The 24,438-nt window shown below is 32.6% G+C and overlaps 1 protein-coding gene across 1 annotated transcript in view; it reads right to left on the bottom strand.

Moving 5' to 3' along the window:
• Positions 1-24,438, bottom strand: part of LOC111634725 (multidrug resistance-associated protein 4-like) — a 64,957-nt gene that overhangs the window by 5,331 nt on the left and 35,188 nt on the right. The window contains exons 5-8 of the mRNA XM_023379563.1: positions 18,981-19,070; positions 11,856-11,969; positions 5,889-5,975; positions 52-243 (exon numbers count right to left, since the gene is read on the bottom strand). Of these exons, the coding sequence (XP_023235331.1) occupies positions 52-243; positions 5,889-5,975; positions 11,856-11,969; positions 18,981-19,070 (483 nt within the window). The remainder of the gene's footprint in view (positions 1-51; positions 244-5,888; positions 5,976-11,855; positions 11,970-18,980; positions 19,071-24,438) is intronic.

The following is a 24,438-nucleotide window of genomic DNA, read 5'->3' as shown; positions in this document are numbered from 1 at the left end:
CATAAATAATGAAAAGTTTTTTTAAAAGTCTTCAAAAGAAAATAGAATTACCTTTTCTAGAGCTGTTATATACAAAACTTTTCCATATTTATCTTCTTCGTATTCTTCACCAAACAAGATATTTTCTCTAATAGTTTCGTTGAATCCCCAGGCATCTTGAGAAGCATAAGCGATCTTTCCATTCAATGACACATTACCAGAAGTTACAGGAATCTCTCCCAACAAGGACATTAATAAAGACGTCTTTAAAAAAGTTATAAATCGTATCATTAATTGGTTTGAAATAATTTTATAGATAACATTATCAGATAAGTATTTCAAAAAACTTAGGTGCTAATATAAGTATGTATTGCAATGATTAATTTATTATATTTTACGTTTGCATATAATAGAAAAGTGAGACAAAAAATTAACTATACTAATATAAAATATAACTATATATAACTATATATAATATAACTATAAAAAATATACTATAAATTTTACAAAAACTAAAACATTTGTTTCTTTCATTAATATGTTTTAAATTATATCTTTAAAACGTTTGTGACCATTTGTATATACAGTGGGTGATCGGTTAATAAACATAATCTGTTCCAAGGCTTTGTTCGTTATCCGAATTGTTCGTTAACCGATTATTGATTTATCATAGGTTTTTATGGGAATTTGATTATTTCGTTCTGGAGACCCCCCAAAAATAAAAAAAATATATACGTTCTTACTATGTTTATTTATATGTAATAACTAGCTGCAAGGACCCGCTTCGCTGGGTTTTTAAAAAGTAACGATAGTGAAGATTAAGATATTATAGCCAATCTTCTCCGTTTTCTATTTCTATGGTCCCGATTCGATTTCTAAACGTATCCTGTTCACGTCAAGTCAAACGAACTATTTTAAACGTCTATAGAACGTTTACAATCGTTCTATAATCGAACCAATATTCGAATTTTATGTTCGAATTTAATTCGAACAAATTCGAACACAACATTCGAAATAGAAAGCCACTTTCAACCACTTTCAAGCCCACATCTCCCGCACCCTTATAGCTATCGTGACGCAACTACCCCTATGCACGAATGGAGACTTGAGGCTACTACCACATACAAACACCATTCATGTGCGATGTGTAGTTTTTGCGGAAAAGTGAAATACAGGGACACACACGTCTATTTTTATATATATAATACAGATATAGATATATATATATATATATAGATAAAAATTTTACTGTACATATATGCACTGTCTTGCATTTTTATTAGTCATCTTTTCCTTCCGTTTGTGAGGGTAAAAAATTTGTAATGTCGATTGCTTTTCTCTTCAAGATTTCTCGGAAGTTATTAATAGCATTGTAATTGTAATAGATCCCCAAACCTATTAACCTCAACCTGGTTTGGATGCCATTCTAAGACCGTTGTTCTGACATCCTCACACTTCTTCAAAAGATCTGTAATAGCAAATATCGGCATTAGTTCTCTTTTTCAGTAGAAAACATATCTCACCGAGTTTCTTGGTGTTCTCCATTCGAGAGTTCTTGGCGTTCTTCTGTCGTCAGATCAGTTTCAAGTTTCATTAAGAGATCTTCAATGTTCTTTATTTCTCAGATGTGATTTCTGTTACTCTTTTAGCTGCTTGAGCTTCTTGATTATACAGTACCTTTCTTAGATAAGATTGAACTGCAGCCTACTGTAGACCTGTTCAAGCCATACTGCCCAGCAACAACAGACATCTTCTGCTGACTCTCTACCTTTGCTATTATACGCTCACGTTTCTAAAATAAAAACCAACGCAAATCCTAACGAAGGCCTACCCGACAGTCTCGCGAACACTATAAAAGAATTGTTTCTGTTAGAAAAATAAAAGGCTGGAATTACAAGGGAGAGATTCGAAGTTCGGAAAAATACTATCCGATCAGAATATACCGGATTGAGCGTCAATGTCGACGTCTTTCGCGCTCCAAAAAGTTTCGAATTGTTGTCTGAAGACAAAGGAAGACCAATCGGTATTCATTATTTTTCGTCGCTTATTCTTGTGTTTGTTCTGTGAGGTGTTCATTATTCGATCATGTGTTTGTTGTCCGAACATAAAATCTTTCGCGAAAGTGTTCTTTATCCGATTTGTTTGTTAACCGAACTGTTAGTAACCGATCACCCCCCTGTATATAATATATAGTAAGCTAAAATTTGATATGTTTATGATTTTTGCATTTATAAATTATATAAACAGAAAGATGTAAAATTCATTTTTTCGAACCACGAGTAAGTAAATACTTAATTGAACAACAAAATGCAAAATTTAGAGAAATAATTTCAGTTTATTATGATGGTTTAAAAATAAAAAGTTAAAAGAACAATTAGATTCGTGAAAACTGGATTTAAAATCTTTAACCAAGGTTGTTGTGATTATCCTGAAATCATTACAATACTTGAGGCACTTCTACCTGCAAGATGATTTTTTCTTACAGGGTAAAAAACAAAAGCATATTGTTGGCATTAGCATGAAAAGGTTATAACAGGTGTAATCCCTTTTTTTGGAAAGTAATAAAATTTTCTTATTTTTACCATAAAATTTAACATGCTCCTCTGGAATTACAAACAATCTAGATGTCAACTAATATATCTTAACATAACTCATAACGAGTTCAAATTTGCTAAGTTTACTTTTTGCATTTTCATATTGAATAATTTTACGATAAGCTAAAAAAAATAAAGTTTTCTTAATACATAAATATTTTATACAGTTCGAACGAAGATAAACTGCACAAATTAAATATTCTCATAGATTGCTATGTGATGGCAATATCTTTCCCTTTTTCAAAGTAAAGTACATAAGACTGTTGACCCATCATGAATAAACTTCCTGCATAAGTAACTCTCTGTTCGAACAAGTGTTCTATCAGATAGTTACTTATACAGGAAGACACATTCATATGCCATTAAGAAATATGCAATACGAATAACTGATATGTTGTGTATACTTGATGAAAAACATTTCAAAATACAAAACCCAAGTAATAACAGAGTACTTTTTCTTTGATGTTAAATTAAATTGATATTTAGTTTAGATATGTTACATGAAAATCAACATGAACCTGTAATGATTTAGTCCTAAATCCCAGTTTTACTTGATAGTTTTGATTGACAGTAATGAATTTTTTATTTAAAGAATAGAGGTAAATTCTATAACACATTACAGAGAAAAAAATGATAGACAAAATACACAACAATCTTTTCTCGTTGAAATTCTTAAAAATAAAACATATCCTTTTGACTTATGAATATAATGAACATTTTTTGTTCCTGAATTAAAATAAAATAGAAACAAAATCAATAACAAACAAAATAATTTAAATGTACTGTACCTGTAGGTAATAAATGCAGGTCCTGCCTTACATTTTCGTAAATGAGCAGAAATTGTAAAATCGAAAAACTTTCGAAAATCAGAAAAAATTAAAATGTTTTTAATAGAAATTCGATCATTAAAAAAAATGTGCAATTTTCTAAAAATCAGCTTATTCGCTGGTATCGGTTGTCACTCTTTCATTTCAAACACTATCCAAAAATTTAAAAATTCATACAAGATTAAACATAATTATTAACAAAAATAATATTAACATCTTAGCTTCATAAGCAGGTACACGAAAATAAACATCTGGTGACGAACTTTTGACGTTTCATGTAAATCAGTTTGAAACTTGCATGTTCTCATTAGAACTTGCACACCCCGTTCCAAAAGTGACAAACACCTGAAGAAACTTCGAACCCCCACACGTGAGGCCAGAAAACACAAATGTTTTGAAAAATCGTGAACTCCATTAATAGAATAATGNTTTATCTGTTATATTTTTATTAAATCTTCTCGAAAAAAAAGCTTCAAAGTCATTCTATTCAGGTACCATTAAAATAGCTAAGTACCTACTGTTATAATTTTTTGCTACCTGTCAAACTTCGCTCATAATTTACAATCAGTCAACTTAGTTTTTTTGTTTAAATAGTTTGAAGTGTCCTAATCATATTTAAATTTTTTAAGATGTTTATTTATTTATTTTTTTAAATACAGTTTTCATAAAACATACGCATATACGTGATACGATCGAAAAGTTTGGGGACTACAGTAATGTATGACAATAAAAGCTTGCATTTGAAGTTAAGGCGTATGAAAATGATTCTACCGAACCTTTCCTACGTGTTCAGGTTGATTTCGCCCATGTCGCGTGATTAAACCGCGAGCGTTGTTGTTTTCTTTCGGAGATAATTACCTTTGTTTTGCAACGTAATAAAAATGGAGTTTCAAGAACAGCGCTGCAACATTAAATTTTGTCAGCGTTTAGGTAAAACACCTACGGAGACTTTAAAATTGCTAAGAAATGTGTACGGTGTTTTTACCATGGCGAAATCAAAGCTGTACAAATGGAATCAGTGTTTTAAAGAGGGCCGAGAATCCACGCAGACGATGAACGCTCTGGCCAACCTTCGACTTCACGGAACGACGAAAATGTTGAGTTGGTCTCTCAATATGTTCGCAAAGATCGTCGCCAAACCCTTAAAAAAATCGCTGCGGCTACTCACTTGCCAAAGACTAGTTGCCAGCGTATTTTAACGGAAAATCTTAACATGCACCGAGCAAAGGAAAAGTCATGATGGAGGTGTTTTTTGATTCTCAAGAAATTGTTCATTCAGAATTTATTCCCGAACGCAGAACAGTAAACAAGGAGCATTATCTAGACATTTTATGTCGTTTGAGGGAATTCATTCGTCGTAAATGGCCACAGATCTGGCAAAGTGGCGACTGGTACTTTCTGCATGACAACTCAAATTAATGTGCTTCCACACCCGCCTATTCACCGGACTTAGCCTCGTGTGATTTTTATTTGTTTCCATCAATGAAAAAGCATTTGCAAGGACGCTGTTTTGTTCATCAGATGAGGTGAGAGCAGCATCGCAAAAGACCTTACGGGAGATTTCAAAAAATGGCTTTCAGCAGTGCTATTAGAAGTTATACGAGCGCTGGCAAAAGTGTATCTTTGCCCAAGGTGATTACTTTAAAGGTGGTTATGCATCGGCAATATAAACTTTTTAAGGTAAGAAATTTCAAGCCAAGTCCCCGAACTTTTGGATCGTACTACGTATATTGAATGCCAATGCCAAATAATTTTACACATTTATGTAGTTTTAGATCCAGACCTTCTGATGGTATTTCTAGTTCATCGAAATTCTTTTTTGCATTCCTTTTTTATACACAAATATATCACCAATTTAAAATTTCCTCATTATGTATTTACAGATTTTTTGTTTTGCAGAACGTTTAAATATAAAAACACGAAACTTTCTTGTACATTCATAAAACTATACATTATTTGTTACGATCTATGTTATAATTTGGATGAATAACCTGAATTGTTTCCCAGTTGGGCAAATTTAAATTAAACAAACGTATTTCTCTAATAATTGTTTTATTAGAAAAAGAAAAAGAATCCGTAAACTCTGTGGAGCAATGTAACATCCTTCAATTATTTCTTTCAAATTTTACATATCAATGAGACAACTACATTTTTTAAAATTTCTTTTCAATAAATTTTGAATCGAATTTTCATATAAGATAACATCACACTATTCCGTTTTAATTTTGTTTTTTGATCAAATCGACAAATAGTTGTTGATATTTAACGATAATCTTACAGTTTAATACATTTAATCCAAGTCTTCAATTAATTGTCCCGGTATGATTTCATGCGTTATAACTAAACTTAAATTTAATTTTAGAGCCGTATTCCTAAGAAAGTAAGTCTATGTCTAAATTTTGATATCGAGATATATCATCTCAATCAGCATAAAATTGCAACAAATGTAATTACTTCAAATTTATGACTTCAAAATAAACATATTTACCTTCCCTGATCCAACAGGACCTATAACAGTTAATAATTCTCCAGGCATCACGTTTAAAGATATATTATTCAGCGTTGGTTCAGTTCCCTTTTAAAAGAAACAAAGTTACTTAATTACATGAAGGCATACAAAGTAATATTTTAATGGATTAATCAATACAAACTATATAATAAAATTAATTTTTATAAAGTAAATATCATATTATTCTAAATAAAGTTGATAAATCGTCGTAGAATATAAACTAGCTTGTGTGTAATGTTTTTAAAATGAGTTAAGAATACGCATATGTCAAAAGATGTATAAATTATCTGTCAACCATGAAAATATAGTGCATCATGAAAATATATTTCATATCTCGTAACAATCTAGGGTATCAACTGTTGCATTATACGAGTAACACCAAAAACATTTTGAAAATTTTAAGAGGTAGCATTTAATTCAGAGATCCTTTCATAACCAGTGCATGGCACGTAATATTTGCAACAATTTGCTACATTTTGCTACTCACATAACTTCACATTCATTAAGCAGGAATTTAAAATTGCTATCGTAAAATATAATATTTTGATATGTACTATTTTAAAAAATTTAAAGTCCTATCAATTCGCAGGAATGCTCTACAATCATAAAAGACAGGTATTTGCAGAGCAATTAATCACCAGAGAATAATTGTACTAATATATGTACAACGAACAATGAACATATCTGTTTGTTCCAACATCCTGGTAATTAGTAAATCGTTTTTAATCAAATGAAATAATTTCGACCGAACGCAGTTTACAAAGAACAGTGTTTGACCACAGACTACTATTTTCAATATGAAAGTTTTTTCAAGTGGTGATCATTGTTATCAAACAATGTTTTCAATTGTTCTAGAGAAGTGCGGAATAGGTTCTGTATTTGCTATATTTGACTTCTTGTCATATCACTTCAGATTAGGTGATTGGATGTATTTGTACATGGCTACATGACAAGTGGATGTTCTGCCAAGGAGATGCCTCTTGGAAGATATTTTATGGGAAAGTGGCACAATTAATATATGACTAACATAAAGAATACCTGAAGTTTAGAATTAAAAATTAGTTACTAGTAATTTATTTCGTCAACAATATTTATTGTTGGTTGATTTTGAATATGAGTCACGTCCACTCAAAATAAGGACAGCAATGGAGTATGACTCTCTGTCGCTGTATATTCCTCAGGATTATTGCAAATTAATACAAAAATGTCGCAAACATATAGTACTGCATTTTTAGTACATGGAAAGCGAGGATTTCTATTCAACAAAGGCTCTGGAGGAGGCAATTTTGAAAAGAAGAAAAAATACTGATAGAAAAACTGTCAATTGGCAAAATATTTTCTGGATAAAATTTTCAAAAAACGTCGTATAAATTGTTTTATAAAACATCGATAGAAAAATATTTGCAATTTAAAACTCTTGATTTATCACCAAAACGAAGTAGGCCAAACAGTTTTAAAAAAATTGTATTATTGTCTTTAAATGTGAAAACTAGGCTTATTACTAAATTAAATTATAAAGATAAGTAGCAGATAAGCCTGGAGTTGCTCGGGGAAAAAAGTATCGATAGCGAAAATTAAGGCTATTACATTACAGCCAATCTTACCCGTTTTCACAGAATGCAAGAATTAGGTTCCTGTGTTTTCAGACTAATTAGAATATTTTTAGATGGGGCAAAAATATGTTCGATTTCCCAGAAAAACCCAAAAAACCGCATCTGCGCTTGTAAATCTTGCACGTTGCTTTCTCTTAACACTTCCATTGTTACTGAACACTTCCAGTGTTGAAGCGTTAATCCTGTCCCTCTCCCCCGTGGGGGGAATTTCGAAAAATCCCTTCTTAGTGTGCGTTCTCGTAATGTACCCTAACTGTGTACCAAATTTCAACTTTAAACTCTTAACTGTTTGGGCTTTGAGCTTATTATTATTATTATCAATCCGTCTCGATTATATATATAGATTAGTTGAAACTGACGTTCGAACCTACGAAGGTTCTTGCTTTACATACCCCCACCAATGGGTAGTCCCACCCATACAAAAAAGGCTTCGAATGGTCCACAATGTTCCAGAATATTCCACAACATTCGAGAGTGTTCTGGAATGTTCTACAATAATCTGGGATGTTCCGAGATGTTTCCGAACGTTCCAGAACATCACGGAACATACTGGAATGTTGTGGAATGCTCTCGAATACTTTCGAATGTTCTGGACTGTTCTATATATTTCTAGAGGGCAAAACTTCCAGCCCTTATATCTTCAACAGCAGGCCCTTCAGGTAAAAACGAAAGCCTTCTTCATGGATGGGGAATAGAGGGCTACCACACCATATAACTTCCTTGATCGTACCCGGACTCGTTTTTGAGTTTTAGTGGCACGCACGCCGTACACTTACCTTTATCATATACTAGAAGACCCTGCCACGCGTTGTTGTTCAAAATGTATGTATTATAAATGTATAACACTTCTCTCGTGAGAAAGTTTTTGAAAAATCCCTTCTTAGTGTACTGTACATTCTCTTTATGGACCCTATTAAAACGCAATCAAAAACGCAAAAAAAACCGCATCTAAAATAGTATAATAGAAGCAACGTTTTTTACGGTAAGCCTATATCCTCTCCCTCTCCCCGCAGTGGAAGGAATTTAGACACGTATATTATATAAAAACACGTGCGTATTCGAATGCAGCGTTGTGTCAAAATTTCAAAGGAATCGGTAGGAACAGACAAACATTTTCAGAGAAAAGCATAATGCCTCAGAGAAAAGCAAACTGAAGGCATCGTACTCGTAGCGTACTTAGCAAACTTAGTGCATCGTACATCTGTTGGACATAAAAGCCATAACCTAGATTATAACTTTTAATTTATATGAATGTTTAACGGAATAATATACAGCTTGTGTCTACCCTGAAGTTTCATTTTAAATATTGGTGAAAGAATTTTTGAAATCGGATGAGTAGTTTCGGAGATTACCCTCTAGGTACAAACTTACAAACATTACCTCTTTATAATATTACAAACTTACAAACATTACCTCTTTATAATATTAGTATAGATATAGATATTGATATTGATGATTATGGATTTATTATTCTGTGTACCACTCATTCATCATTAATACTTTAAAAATTTACACCATATAAACTAAAAAATATAATTATATGCATGCAACTTGTTACTAAATATTTTTCCTTATTTTAACCGCTTTTTTCTATAAAATTAAATATGTTTTTTCTTTTATTGTAGCTTTTTAAAGACGTATGAAATGTTGAAATAAATAAATAAATAAGTAAATAAATAAAATATTCAATTTTTGTTATTATAATTATATTTTATTCAAAATCAACGTTTTCAACAAAGCATTGCTTTTGAAAGTGAGACAAGTTCATTGGCATATACTAAAATCATGATTTTTCACCCAACATGAATAATGATTCTTGCATATCAAACCTACATGAAAAAAAGACAATAAGAAATATAAAATAAGTTTATTACTGCTTACGAATATTTTTAAATTTATTCAAATATTTAGCAATAGCTTAAAATAAACTTGACCCATTTTCAAAATCAATGGCGCATATATAGTTAGTTATATTCTACACTTTCAGATTGATTTAACACCTAACTTCATCTTCGACCCACGAGTTCCATGAAACTCACGCTATCACTAACATTCGGATATAATACCCTTTTAAAGTTTTTGTCTAAAATTAATAATGCTTTAAGCCAAACGAAGAAGAAATAAGTATTCGTAATTTACGAGACAAGAGAGTTATATCCTAACTGGTGTCAGGACTCTTGGTGATATTCAGAGAGTGTTGATGGGTATTTGTGTACTTATCAATTGTCAACGATATTTTAATGGCCATCCTCAATGAGACAAAGTTAAACCGGAACACTCCCAATTTCACACTTACTTTTATAACATTCGAAACATACGCGATAACCACTGAGAACAGAACGAATTATTAAATATGTTTTGATTGATCATAATAAAATATAAAGTAATTCATAAAACTGGAAAATTTCTAACTTTCTTCTTGTCTATTATCAACTCTCTGTTGTGATTATCACCATTCAACAAGTAATAAACGAAAAAAAGTAACGTTTCTAATTTTCTATAAAAGAGTGCTAACTGCGAGGGTCGTAAAAGCGCGTCGTAAAAGTTTCCAGGATAGAATCGAGTAAGTTTCGAGTAAAAGTTTCGAGGATAGAATCGAGAAAGGGGATGTGTTATTGACAAAATCCAGATGGGACGAAAACTTTTTCGAATTATAAAACAAACGCGACGCGACGATAAACAACGGGGGGAATGTCGACCGAGAGAGAGAGCTTTGTCAAGATGCGCGCGAATAAATGTCGGGTCGAAGCAAGCGGGAGAAAGGGGAGTCTAAGAACAAAAGGGACATCTGTTAAGTAAGAACGCGGTAGGGGATAAATGGCCACAAGAACATCTGGTGTACCGTTTAGGTTCAAAGATGACAGAGAAAATGGCCATAACGGAGTAAAATACGAGCGCGAACGTTAAAAGACCATCATCACCTTTCCGACCTTTTCCCGACCGGGATCGGTCTCGGGTTTTGCCTAGAAACAAAAAGAGTGACCAATCGGGGTAAGGGAGAGCGTGAACGGGACCAATCAAGAGGATGAGATTTGGGGGAAAATCTTATAAAACCCCCGGCTCTCAAGGACAAAGCGCGGACCGACAGCCAATTCTCAGCCATGCACCGGACCCAAGCATCCAGAACGCCACAACTTCCGAACTCCATCATCGGACGCAAGAACTCCCTCATCGCACGCAAGAACTTCAGTCTCTACCTCATTCGAGCCCCGGGGCATATTTTGATCGAAACCCCAGCCGGCCAACGTAGTATTTCTTGTTCTTCCCATTATATAAGTTAATCTAATGTCAAAATAAACGGTTTTCGTGTAAGACACTTGTCATCTCTGTCTCCTACCACCACCATCCACATACGGTTTGACCCTAGGTTTTCCTGACGCGCAATTAACGTATTACCCCCAAAATTGGCGAACTTACATAACTGAAGCGCTAAAAACATTTTTACTTCTTAAATTTCAAACTGGAGTTACTTTGTTGTATAAGTGCAATTAATACACTATGACAGCTTTAACTGTTATTAAATTCTGTATAGCCCATACAGAAACAATGTTACACTAATAAGGTATTGAAAAGAAAAGAAGAGTGCCCTCAATATTGAAAATGACGTGCAGGAAACTTTGTAATGATTATTGTTTGTATATAGCGATGTTCTGTATGTCCTGTAAAGACAGATACCAAACGAGAGGATTATCAATGAAAAATGTCTTTTCTATTTAAATAGAGTGAAAACATTCTACACGTGGTTAGCTTGAATAGTAATATTTATCGTTGGTATTCATGGATAATCATATTCACTTCTGGATTTAGTTTGTTACTTAGCATAAACTCTAAAGTGCCACTGTTTTGAGAGTATCTTTGATACAACAACCTAACTAACGCCAATAACACGTGAAATGATATATCAATCGATTTACGAGAAAAAAGATAAGATCTATGCTTCCAGTCTGTTATCGACAAACTATTCGGTTTAATCAGTAATAACAACTATAATAAAGGGCTGATGGTCATTTCGTAGATAATACAATAGTTCTTATATTCGATTTTTTTATTAAAATATGTAGCCACGTTTTCCATTTATTACAACAGTTTGTCAATTACACAAATATTTCTTTATTTTAAACAATGTTTATTCTATTTTTGAAATACTGGGCTTGTTTTTCAATTTTTTAATGTTTTGGAAAACTGTCTGATAATTTTGGAACTTTTCCTTAATTTAATATCATGCCTTAACTTAAAATTACTTCTTTATTTTCGAAATAATTTTTTTTTTATTTTCTGCAATCTTTTACTTAAATAAAGAAAGAAAATGTAGTTAAAATTAAACGTGTTTTACCTTTTTCCATGCAGCTGTGACATTATCCATCCATATCCCACATTTCGTTAAATTTGCCTTTTGTTCTATCATTTCGAATGCATTGTTGTCTTTCTCTTCAAGAAGAAGGAAATCCTAAATTAAAATTATAAAAACAACATTACTGTTGTTAATGACAGTCTGTACACAACTGCAGGGTGGACAAAGCAGTTAAGGCAGTAGGCTAATACTTTCAGAAACACAAATCTATGTCCGTGGAATGGAGAAATCCAGAATTACTTTAAAATAAGAATTTGACATAAAAATATCTAGCCTTTCCTTTAACTACCCGATGATGTAATCGTGAGAGTGGTCAAACCTGCAATGAATTTAACAAAATAAGACATCTTACTGACCTGGAAAAAGGTACAATAAAAATAATAACGTTATATTATTAACATAATAATTTGTAATTTTTTAAATATTTACATTATAATACTATAATATTTCCGTTTTAATGTATAAGTGATTCTTACTTTGTTACAGCTTCTTAGTGACACAATAAGAATACAGTAGAGCGTCGATTATCCGAAAGTCAATCAACCGAAATGTCAATCATCCGAAAGAATTTCATCAGCAAATTTAAATTTTCGCTGGTGCTGTGGCGCTGCAATCTTTGGCTATATCTTGAGCTAACAAATATTTTACGTTTTTGATACTAAATTAACTTCTAAAGTAAATTTTTTTATTGTTTTTCCATTTTTCAATATATTTATTTTGTTTGTACAAAATAAAAAAATAATTTTTAACGATACAATAGTCTTCGTTAGGCTTAACATCGACGAAAATTCAACGCAAAGCGACACGCGACGGAGAAAAATTTTAACATTGAAAAAGTTTTTTTTTTCGTACATAATCGGTTATCCGAAACACCAATCTTCCAAACAACCCTAGTCCCCAATTAATTCGGATAATCGATGCNACTCAGTACCTTAACTTTACCAATTGCACATAAACATCACAGCTAATTCTTTATCGAGGCCATAACCCCACAGCAAACGATAATTATGAAATAGATAATCTCCTCTCCTAACACAGTTTACTTTAACTGGACAAAAGCTAACATTGGCAGCAAAGGAAACGAGAGAGCCGACAAGCTATCGATATCTGCAGCACAAGACAACGATGTTTATATTTCCTACTCCAATATTTCCATAAAACACATTAAAAACATGCTTAAACAGCATCTTATTAAAAAGTGGCAACTTAAAAGTTGCCACTTTTACTTAATTAATATGGTACTGTTTAAGCATGTTTTTAATGACAATTATAGGAATGACAATTATAATCACCTGACTTACAAATTTATCCATATGTTAAGGCCTACATTGAAAATAACTGGATTAACATTAGCCAATATGTCACACAGTTTTTATCTGTACGTGGTAGGCTTTACTCCAGAGGTCGCCAAAATATTTTGATCGTCGACCCTCTACAACTTTTCAAAACCTCACATCGACTACCACGAAAAAGTTTGTGTTACAAGCATGGTATATGGCAATTCCCAAGTGTACATTTTAATTATTCTCATAGCAGTAATCATCTCATTCAATAGGTTCAATCTTTCGTCTTCCAAAATAGCGGCTTCTGATCTACAATTATTATATTACAATTTAAATATAAACATATAATTATATAAAAACATGAAATTAAACAATACACATTTAACTTACATTGAAAGACAATTCTACATAGATTTATTCTTTAAGCACTGAATATTATGCTTTTTCTTTAATTTTATACGCATTACATTTTACATCGTTTTGCATGTTAAAAATTCACATATTTCCATAATCTGTGTTTTTACTTTTTACTCTGTCAAGACGTATGTTTTAAATATTTTACACTCATTACGCAATTATGAAAAATGCAACTACTGAATTCATTCCTTACCTTTCACTCCTGACATGCTGAAAACACGCACAAAACTGTACACCTACACACAATGTAAAACATATACTGTAACGAACACAGAAAAACGCCACGGACGGTGAGTCACCGACAAGTCGGGACAAGTTTCTCGACTCCGACCACGGTCGGATTAACCGGAGTGACGGACTAGCCGAGGGCGGACTAGAGGGGTTCTACTGTATTTAAATTTATATTATTTTCATGCTTATATAATTGAACGAGTTCTTTAAATTTTCTATTGAATTGCTTTTTTTTNATATTTTACACTCATTACGCAATTATGAAAAATGCAACTACTGAATTCATTCCTGGAACACAGAAGTATGAAAATTTATGCTTGCTTGCATAAGTGCAATTTCTGGTTTTCCAGATTGCAGGCTAATAATTTATGTTTTTTCCCATTAACTTTTCTAATATCAAAGAATAAAGCAGAGAGCTCGATTAAATAAAATTTTATAATTTGTCTATATGTGAATATTATCCTTATTAATAACCATTATTTTTTTTAGCTTTGAAAAGTTCTATTTTCTCTGGTCATGGAAACTATAATTGTTCTTAATCCTCAGGCTACAAGATAAAGTTGTATAAAGAAAACTAATTAAAAGATATTACTTTCATTAGATTTCCTCTCAAACAGTTAAGCCAATTTTGAATGTTTGCATGTTTAAAAAAGAAAAAAAAAACATGATTTCTTTATTCTATCTACAGACATTTTACAACTATATAATTTAAAATAATAGTTACCTGAATTTTGAATACAGTTTGCTCAAAGCAATTTGCAAAGAAATGTAAAAAAATATAGCCAATAATCCGATTAAAATAGTCCATCCATAATATTGCCACAAAATTGCTACCATGATAATGATGAAAAAAGGATTTGCAAATAAATATGAAATGAAGTAAACTTTCTGTAATAAATAAATTTATTAAATATGTATAAAATAAATATTAAACAAATTATAATAAATGTAAGACTTAGTGCTGTATAAGCATTTCAGAAATCATAAAATAAAATATTAACATGTTGAATTTTGTGAAGCTCTGGACAGGTCCGAACCCCCAATAAATTTGCGTTAGAATAATTGTTTTAGAAAAAAAATATAGCAGTTAGAAATAGATTTTTATTTTATGAAAACGCGACGCTAACTTTTAAACAATAGAAGAATGTAAGTCTGTCGACCATCTCCGGTTGGAGATCGAATTAAAATTCGATTTTGACCTCTCCCGCGCCCCCGAAAGGTTTCGAATTGTCAACAGGTGACGAAGAAAAATCAATCGGAAAGGGGAATCTGAGAGATAACGGATAAAACCCCGGAAATTCAAGGACGCGACGGCTTCTTCTCCCGAAAGTTCCAAGTGACAGATCTATTTTTGTGTGTGTGTCTCGCGCCCATTTTCGTCTCCAACTCCCGACATCGAATCGACATCTTTCCATCAATGGAAGTTGACCGCATCGTCCCGGAGTCGTCGAGACGTGATGGAATTGTTCATTCGAAAACAAGGGACACTCCTTCAAAATGGAACTATTTTGGAAAGGAGAGGAAGAACCAGAGACCGCAGCCGACGTAGAACTTCCAAGAACGCGGAAATCTTGTAAGCTTCTTTCGTGTTTAATAAACGGTTGTGTTATTCGTAAACGAAGCATCTATCTCTGACTCAACTGCTTCTACATGTCGTTGATTGTTACCGCTCGGCAGTCCAGACGGCAAGGGAGACGATGACGATATATATCGCATATTATTGTTCATTGAGTTTTCTTTTTATATTTCTCCCCCCTTGGCTCCCACAATTTGCTGCATCTACTGTACACTATATAGAAGAGTGTTCATTTGAAATTTACAAAAAACTATGCTACATTATTCAAAATAGTTGATTGCAGGTTACTACAAATAATTTAAATAATTTATACGTGTTCTCGGGAACAGATATTGGTTTTCCAAGACTTAGGGCTTATTGAAATCTAATGGGAACTCATTGTTAACATTTTTACCAACCTAATCAAACCTAACCTATTAACTGCTTTTAATATAGAATAAGGGCTCATTATTAATGAAAAAGTATTAAAACTTTTGATAATAATTCAATTTTTGTGGGCTATGTCACTTCGGAGCCCCAGGGCTTAAGCTCTATTAGTTCATGTGTAGTTTCCTGTGTGTCTTCCCCTTCGTGTTCTGAATGTGGCAGACATCGCTGTATATTTCGAATCCGAACATGTTGCTGCATTATTTTTAATTATTTAGCTACAGTATTTTTCTCTTACAAAGCATGACTATACTTGTTTAGAACAATCTAAAACCTCATAAAAGTTTCGAATACATGTTGCTCATAATCCATCTTTGCCATAAATCAAGGTCATATAACATTTATTTTTCTTGCATATACAATATACTGTATACATAACTGTAGATTAATTTTTACTCTTATTTGTAAGAGCTCTAATTTGTGAGAATCCAGGCGCTATTTTTCTATAATTTTTAATGAAAAGGTTAGCTTAGGTTAGGTTAGCGACTAGGGAGACTTGGGTAGGAGTGACGTAAGTAACCTAGATGACTTAACCTTATTGAATATTGGAGGTGTATATGATACGAATGAATCGTACGAGCAAAAAAAAAGGTCGACAGGTTGTGCACGATATCTCCGAATGACGAGTCGGTCGGTAACACTATTCCCATTATTCCGAGCTCATTTCATTCGGTTCGAATCGTAGGTGGAAGGAAATATGAAATAAAATGGTTCAAATTCTTACAAGATATTATTATTATTTATTGTCAAATTTTGCCGCCCCCTAAAAAGTGCTGCCCGAGGCGGACCGCCCCTGCCGCCCCCCTGCCGCCCCCCTACGCTACGCTACTGTATAGGGGGTCAACTGTAGTCTGAACTTCTAATTGGAAGAAAACTGTATTTTGAGTTCACCATGAAATAATATCATAATCTAATTTATATTTTGTATTGCTATTTCTATTTTCTCTAATTTCTATCTTGTACCTTGTATTTTGTGTTTTGTATTTGTGAACTTATTACTTTGTCAATAAATGCGTTGTAGGCACCATAAAGTCCCATTTTTTAACCTCCCACTCTGACTCACTTTCACCGCCTATCCTTCACCTTACTTGTTTTTGTTATCTTTCTCCCACAACCTCCAATTCGTACATTTGAGTGATACCTGGAGTCCCCTCTATCCAAAAATACCTGCAAAATACTGTATGAAGATTTAAAAAATGTATGTTACAAGGAGCAACCAAATTTTTCCAATGCTAACGTTGCTGAGACATACAGATGTCAGACTTTAATGTTATCTGTCATCTGTGAGTCACACAGTGTGATCAAAGTTAATTTGGTAACTGGATAACTTGGAGACTGTTTGCATAGCATTCAAAAGTTACAAAAAATCTGTGATTCTTTATCTTGTAATCACATGCAACTTTTTAGAAGACAGTATTTGAATACTGTTTTTTTACTCTTTCCGCCCTGTGGACACTAAGAGGGTCATTTATAGCAGGCCCTTTATGGGTTCGGCCAGGCCTACAATGGAGTGACCGAGTGCTGAGGGACTGGAGTCCGACATATACGAACGGACCACCCCGAAAAATTCCTGGGGGTTCCTTGACTCGTCCGGATTCGATTCCGGATCCTTCAGAGCAGTAGGCTCTTGACCTTGACCGCTCGGACATCCGGCCGTTTAATATTTCGTTACTATCAAAGGTTTACTTTTTCTGGTTTGACATGCAATGGCGTGGCAAAAACTGTTTTTTCTAAATTTTGAAAATTCTGAAATTTCATGTGTCCTATCATTTGTGCATGATGCAAATTTCAATAACTTACAATGTTTATATTATCGCCTATTGTTTTATTTACAGAACAGCGTTATTGTCTAGATCTGAAATAAAGCTTTCTAGACTTTGCAACAGGGTCAGACAGAAAGAAAAATTTTATGTTAGTTCTAAAATGCAAGAGATTCTTACACTAATCTTTTTTTCACGTTAATAAAAATGTTTACTTTGTATAATTACAGTAAAAATACTTTTATATTTGCATTTATTAAGCAAAACTTGTCCAAATAAACATACACTTAAACCCAGAACATAACATCCCATTGTTTATATTAATATCGGTGTACTCAACACCTTTCTAAAGCTTTCAATATTACATTTCAAAAAATAAAGTATTTAATACAAAATATAGTCTAAGAATGTGCGAACAGAAAGTTTGGTCACGGATGTAAGTTTCTTTACAAAGAATGTTAACATTTGGTAGATAATAGAAAAAATATAGAAAAAAAAACTGACTTCAATTTTCTGAGTTGTGATAAAAGTTCATTAGACTATTATTATGCTTTCAATCAAATTCATGTTAGACTTGAAAGTAAATACGACATTGAATATTAGAGTTTGAAAATTATAAACAGTTAAACCTAGATTTTCGAACATAATTCGTACGTAACAGTTGTTCTGAAAACTGAATAAAGATCGTAAAACGCCAAGTGTAATTTGTGACACTTATTTGTGTTTCAGAAACAAAATAATATAAAAGTAGTTTTAAAAAATATATAAACAGATGGCAACACAAAATTTTAAATGTTATTCGGGAACATTCAGCAACTTGTTGCTGGTTTATTATACATAATAAAGTTTTATTAATTTGTCTTAAACTTCTTGAAAGACGAATTCTTGATAGGCAATTATATTATAAAAATGTCAATTAATGGGGTTTTTATTAATTTCATTTAGATTCAACTGTTGCATGTACTGATAAACGGAAGTAACAACTTTCCCACAAGTATATTTGAATTTAATTTACATATACGTCACAGATGATTCTTGCCCTTACATCTAATAACGTGGGTGATCTGAGCGTCTTTCTCTTCTGAATCAGTAAACCACTCACTGATTGGTCAGGCAATCGAGTTTTTTAGCATATTTGGGAAGATGACAATCTTTCTCTCTGTAATATGTCGTCATGCGTAAAGCTTGTTCATCAACCCAGTTACGGTATGACAATTGGAGCAAATATAAGCTCGAATTTGTGTTACTGATTCAACGTGTTCAGAAAGTGAAATGTTCGAAAACCGAGTGTGTAATATCATTAAAAACATTTCTGATCATATACACAGAAAAAAATACTTTTATACCCGCAGATAATCATTACTAGAGTAATTGCTGTACGTTATTATTTTTTCAAAAATTATTTTGAACTTACATTATGAAATTTGCTAACATCATTTGCTAGAAGATTTACCATTTGTCCGACATTTGACTTCTCTAGGCAGAAAGGATTCAGTCTAATTGCCTGCATTAAAAATTTTTATAAAAATTGATAAATTTTCGCAAAAAATTATATTATGTTTTGTTGAAAAATAGTAATAGTTATAGTAATTTAATTAGTATAAAAATAGTTATAGTAATTTCATTAAAAGAAATAGATCAAATTATTCACCAGAAATATATGGGACCAGAACAGTGTGAAATTAAGGAATTTTTTAATTGCTGGTAACAAGGTAATTTCAATAGCACATAAACGAATTGTAAAGCATAGATATAACTATAAGTAATGTTGCAAACAGAAGTTGATCTACTAGTTAAACTATCCAGTTCACAGCTGTTGCTGTTGTTTACTGATATGAACCTACAAGGTACCAGCTTAATTTTGTCAAAAATTGAAGTAAACATGAAAAATTTACCCAGGTACTGTACAGTATAATTGTACGAAAATTTCAGAAAATTTTGTTTTTTTATTTATACTTTAATTTTTATAACAGACTAAACTATTTTCTGCAGTTTTAAGATGACAAAACTATAAAACTTTCTAAGTCCGAGTGTTTACGCATGGCTTGATATTATGCTATTTTTTATGGAAAAAAAAGTGTTCACTTTCAGTCAGAAGTGCAGCTTAAAGCAGTAGGATGTTTATACGTTAGGGCAATAGTTTAGGTAATACCCGAGAGTGAGATAAGTTTCAGATTACTGGACACGTGACACCAGCCAACCATTGGATTGCTACGATCTACTGCGTACGTATTTCGAATTACACAAACCTAAATCTTTTAAGAGCTACTGTAATCATTACTGCATTTAAAATATATTTTGTTTTAGTTAACATGTCATTATAAATATTATTTAAAATATATGATACTAAGAAACTGACACTATATAATTCAATACCGAATTATTTGTTCTACAAAATATATGTACACTATTAAATTTTTTAACGTCATTATAAACCGGTATATGTCTGAGACTCACTGTTGATGATAATGATTGTTTTTCCGATTTGGTGATTTCCTGCTTATTGTGATTATTGCCTGATTGGAGAACGGCTTTCCATTATCTACCAGGAAAGTCGTTCTCCAATCAGGCAATAATCACTATAATCAGGAAATCATCAGACACTGTCCGCAAGGTTTTGCGTGTGTTTCGCTCCTATGGGACGTCATATTTCACCTGTTTGTAATGCAGAACTTTGTGCAAGACGACACCATCATATATGCGGACAACATCTTCATCCTCATAGTAGCCAACTCTCGCGTCGAATTGGAGCTTAGGGGCAATGAGATTATCAATAACATCGAATCTTTGGGGTCTAAACTTAAGCTTCATTTCAACCCTAGCAGGTCAAAAAATATATTATTTACCAGATCATGCAAGAGACATTTATAAAAAAGAGTTCCTAGCAATAAAATGAGAGGAAATACAATTAAGATATTGAAAGAGCTTAAATATCTTGGGGTAATGTCAACCACAAGCTGCTGTGGACATCGAATATATATGAAACAATACTGAAAAAATATTTTAAAATTTAGCTCGCTTTGCTAAAAATAACTCTGGCTTGGATTCAGTTGCCATGGCCACCATATATGACGTGGTCTATGTACCAATAATTACTTATGCCAGCAACACGTGGGCAGATGCAGTTAAGAAATCACACATATCAAGGATGTTAAACTCTTCCCTACAGAGAGTGCTGCTGCATATCGCCAAAGGCTATCGTACTTGTCTCACCTCCAGTCTGCAAATGATTACTAAGGAACCCCCTATTACATGCTCATAGAAAATCATGCAAATATTTAGAACATACTCAAGACAAACAAAATTTTCATCAGTGATGAAACTCACCATGTCAACGATATAAAGAAACCTATAGAATATAGGTCTACCATCAACCTTTATTGTCTCCAATATGCCAGAATTAAGTATAGGGTTCACACGAAAATAATCATCTACACGGACGGATTTAAGCTTGGATCGGGAGTCTACTGTTGTTTCGCTGTTTACGACAACCAAACCGAAGTCCTCAGCAGCAGATAAAGGCTTCACCCATACAGCTCTGTTTTTAAGGCAGAGTTACTGACCATACTCAAGGCATTACAGTACAGTAACAACACGTTTAACAATACTCAGTACCTTATCTTTACCAATTGCACATAAACATCACAGCTAATTCTTTATCGAGGCCATAACCCCACAGCAAACGATAATTATGAAATAGATAATCTCCTCTCCTAACACAGTTTACTTTAACTGGACAAAAGCTAACATTGGCAGCAAAGGAAACGAGAGAGCCGACAAGCTATCGATATCTGCAGCACAAGACAACGATGTTTATATTTCCTACTCCAATATTTCCATAAAACACATTAAAAACATGCTTAAACAGCATCTTATTAAAAAGTGGCAACTTAAAAGTTGCCACTTTTACTTAATTAATATGGTACTGTTTAAGCATGTTTTTAATGACAATTATAGGAATGACAATTATAATCACCTGACTTACAAATTTATCCATATGTTAAGGCCTACATTGAAAATAACTGGATTAACATTAGCCAATATGTCACACAGTTTTTATCTGTACGTGGTAGGCTTTACTCCAGAGGTCGCCAAAATATTTTGATCGTCGACCCTCTACAACTTTTCAAAACCTCACATCGACTACCACGAAAAAGTTTGTGTTACAAGCAAAAAAAAAGTCCTTACTATTTTAATACATATCTTTTAATTTTACATTTTTTACGTTCATTGTACTTAGGTTAATAATAATTTTCGTAACCTCAGTCAATGAGACGGATAAACTTGATAATCGTTAGCAACATTAGCAATATTCGGTTCAAAAATTGAAAGTTTTAATCTTTTTATCGACCCCCAACGATGTTATATCGACCCCTGGGAATCGATAAAGACCACTTTGGCTAACCCTGCTTTACTCTAACCTCTACCGTTTTCATTTACAGCAAACGAACCTCTGCTGAATTTGTAACATTCCAGATGATAGCGAACATAATATCATTCACTGTATTGGTTTAGAACTAGAAAGACATCAACTGAAAACATCAGTGGAAGGAAAAGGGGCTACTTGACATAATGCACATAAATTCCTTCTCAAAAAGCAAAACTACAATTACTTCAAAGATTTGATCATGAAGTACTTCAACGTCAGCATAGTTTGTTTGAGCCAGTAGTATTATCTCCTCCTCAGTGACAAGCTCACTCATATTGCGTGCTTACTGAAAACTGCAATCTACATGTTCATATTGTATGTTCGCCTCATGCTCATTCTGTAATATGTGTAAGCTAAACAAACCAAACAAGCAATGTTTCTTTTATTGGGTATTTTAATGTAACAAATTTATTGTCGCGCTTAAGCTTGTTTATTTAGCTCGCGATATACTATTGGCACCATGTAAGAAAACGTTTATTAAACACCATGTATATCATACCAGTGTTGCCGTTCCTAGTACATTTGAGCTTTTCTGGTACATTTTGCCCTTTCCAGTAAATTGAAAGTACATTAAGATTTTTAGTACATTTTCAGTACATTATAATATTTCAAGTACCATTTACGGTACAAAATAATATTACACGTCTTAAAAAATGAAAAATTTAGTTTAATAAAGTCTCACTAGTGTCACTGCTTTCTAATTTAAATTATCCAATCACAACATACAAATAGTGTGTGTCCGTCGACGTCAGCAACATAGATAGTTGCACGTGTAAACGGTCTTTACCCAGTGGTCTTTGATACGTTCAGTTGTCTGCACATTCTCTTCAGGAACTTGACAAAATTTTTCATGCCACGTGGTCCAAACAATTCAACTCCGTCAAACAAAAATAATGGACAGGTACGAAAATCAATGATTTTAAACTTTTGTCGTCAATAATATCAAAATATCCGTTCAGTCAGAAACAAATTATTACAGAAAATAGTTTTGAAATTGTACGAGTATAAATGTTATAAATACTTTTATATTATTTTCTACCACTATAATTTAATTCTTAAATTATGAACTTCAATTTTAGTAATCGTAGTAAAAGAAATAAGGGTTAATGTTACGTATGGTTCCAAAATGGCCGCGCTTCCGACTGTTCCAAGGTCTATATAAGAAGATCAGGACACGCGTGATCTACTTCTTGAGCTGCCATTTTAGGGTTTTTTGAGTCGCGTGTTTTAAGCAAACTTGAACGAGCAGTCAGTTTTATATGACATTAATTAAACTAAAATTGCATAAATCCTGTAATTTCCAGTCAAAAATGTAATAATAATTTCGGATGATTATACAACCCCAATTTTATGTAACGTTTTCATCAAATAGTTTAAAAGAAACAAACATCCTTATCTTTTGCTGTCATGATTGAAATTAATTAAATAGGTACTAAAACTGATGCAATTACTTATATACCACTTTGTAAAGTGATGCAATAACATAAAAAAAATTTAAAGTATAATAAAGAATAAAATAATATAACAAATTTATAATTAATTTTTTCCACGATCGGTTATAAAATTAAGATGAAATTCAATAGTATTATTAATAAATGTCAATGTAATGCTCATTTTATAATAAATAATAGATGTGTAGGTATATTTTTAATTTTAAATAGCTTTCAAATAATTCCAAAAATAAGATTTAAAATGAAATTATTTGACAATAAACTATATATATATATATAGTTTATTGTATATATATATATTACGTGCCTATATATATATAGGCACGTAAACAAAGTATTCATAGAACTAGTACATTTTGAAGGAAAATAGTACATTTTTTGAAGGCGCTTCAGTACGTTTTGAAATTTCATTGCGGACACACTGATATCATATCCTCTGTTCTATCTTACCGCCAATTATTCTCAGCAGTGCTGGTATTGTATTATTGCATTATTCAGACAAAATAAAAGTATTGTATTGTGTTGTATTGTATTGCAGTACAGGTAGACAATATAAATAAAATATACAATCGGAAACGATTAATAAGTACTCAACAACGTGACCTGTTGGTGGTTTCTAGTGCTTACAAGTTTACCTCCACTAAACTAGTATTTTACATCTCTTGGCAGCAATCAGCCGATCACTCTGGAGATCAAATCACTGGCTTGAATAGAGCTTATAACACATGGCGTATATGTTCCAGCTTTCAATGCACTATTGGATCATCCCATCCTGGAGGGAGTCTATGATGTTAGTCAGACACCACTCCCCTATTTATAGCCACTTCTTTCTAATTGAATTTTTCATTATTCCAATATAAGTGTGTACAGTACATTGATGGATCCAAGCAGGATAACTAGACAGGCAGCGCTATTGAAGTTTATAAGGGGTACAAGAAGATTGTAAAGAAGTTTATAATGGGTACAAGAAGAACACGTTTAGATCAATCTTC

The sequence above is a fragment of the Centruroides sculpturatus genome, unplaced genomic scaffold (genome assembly GCF_000671375.1).
Source record: "Centruroides sculpturatus isolate CEXI.00-Female unplaced genomic scaffold, Cexi_2.0 scaffold822, whole genome shotgun sequence".
In the NCBI taxonomy this organism is placed as follows: domain Eukaryota; kingdom Metazoa; phylum Arthropoda; class Arachnida; order Scorpiones; family Buthidae; genus Centruroides; species Centruroides sculpturatus.
The sequence above is the reverse complement of the archived record's forward strand: the minus strand, read 5'-3'. Positions and strand labels throughout refer to the sequence as shown.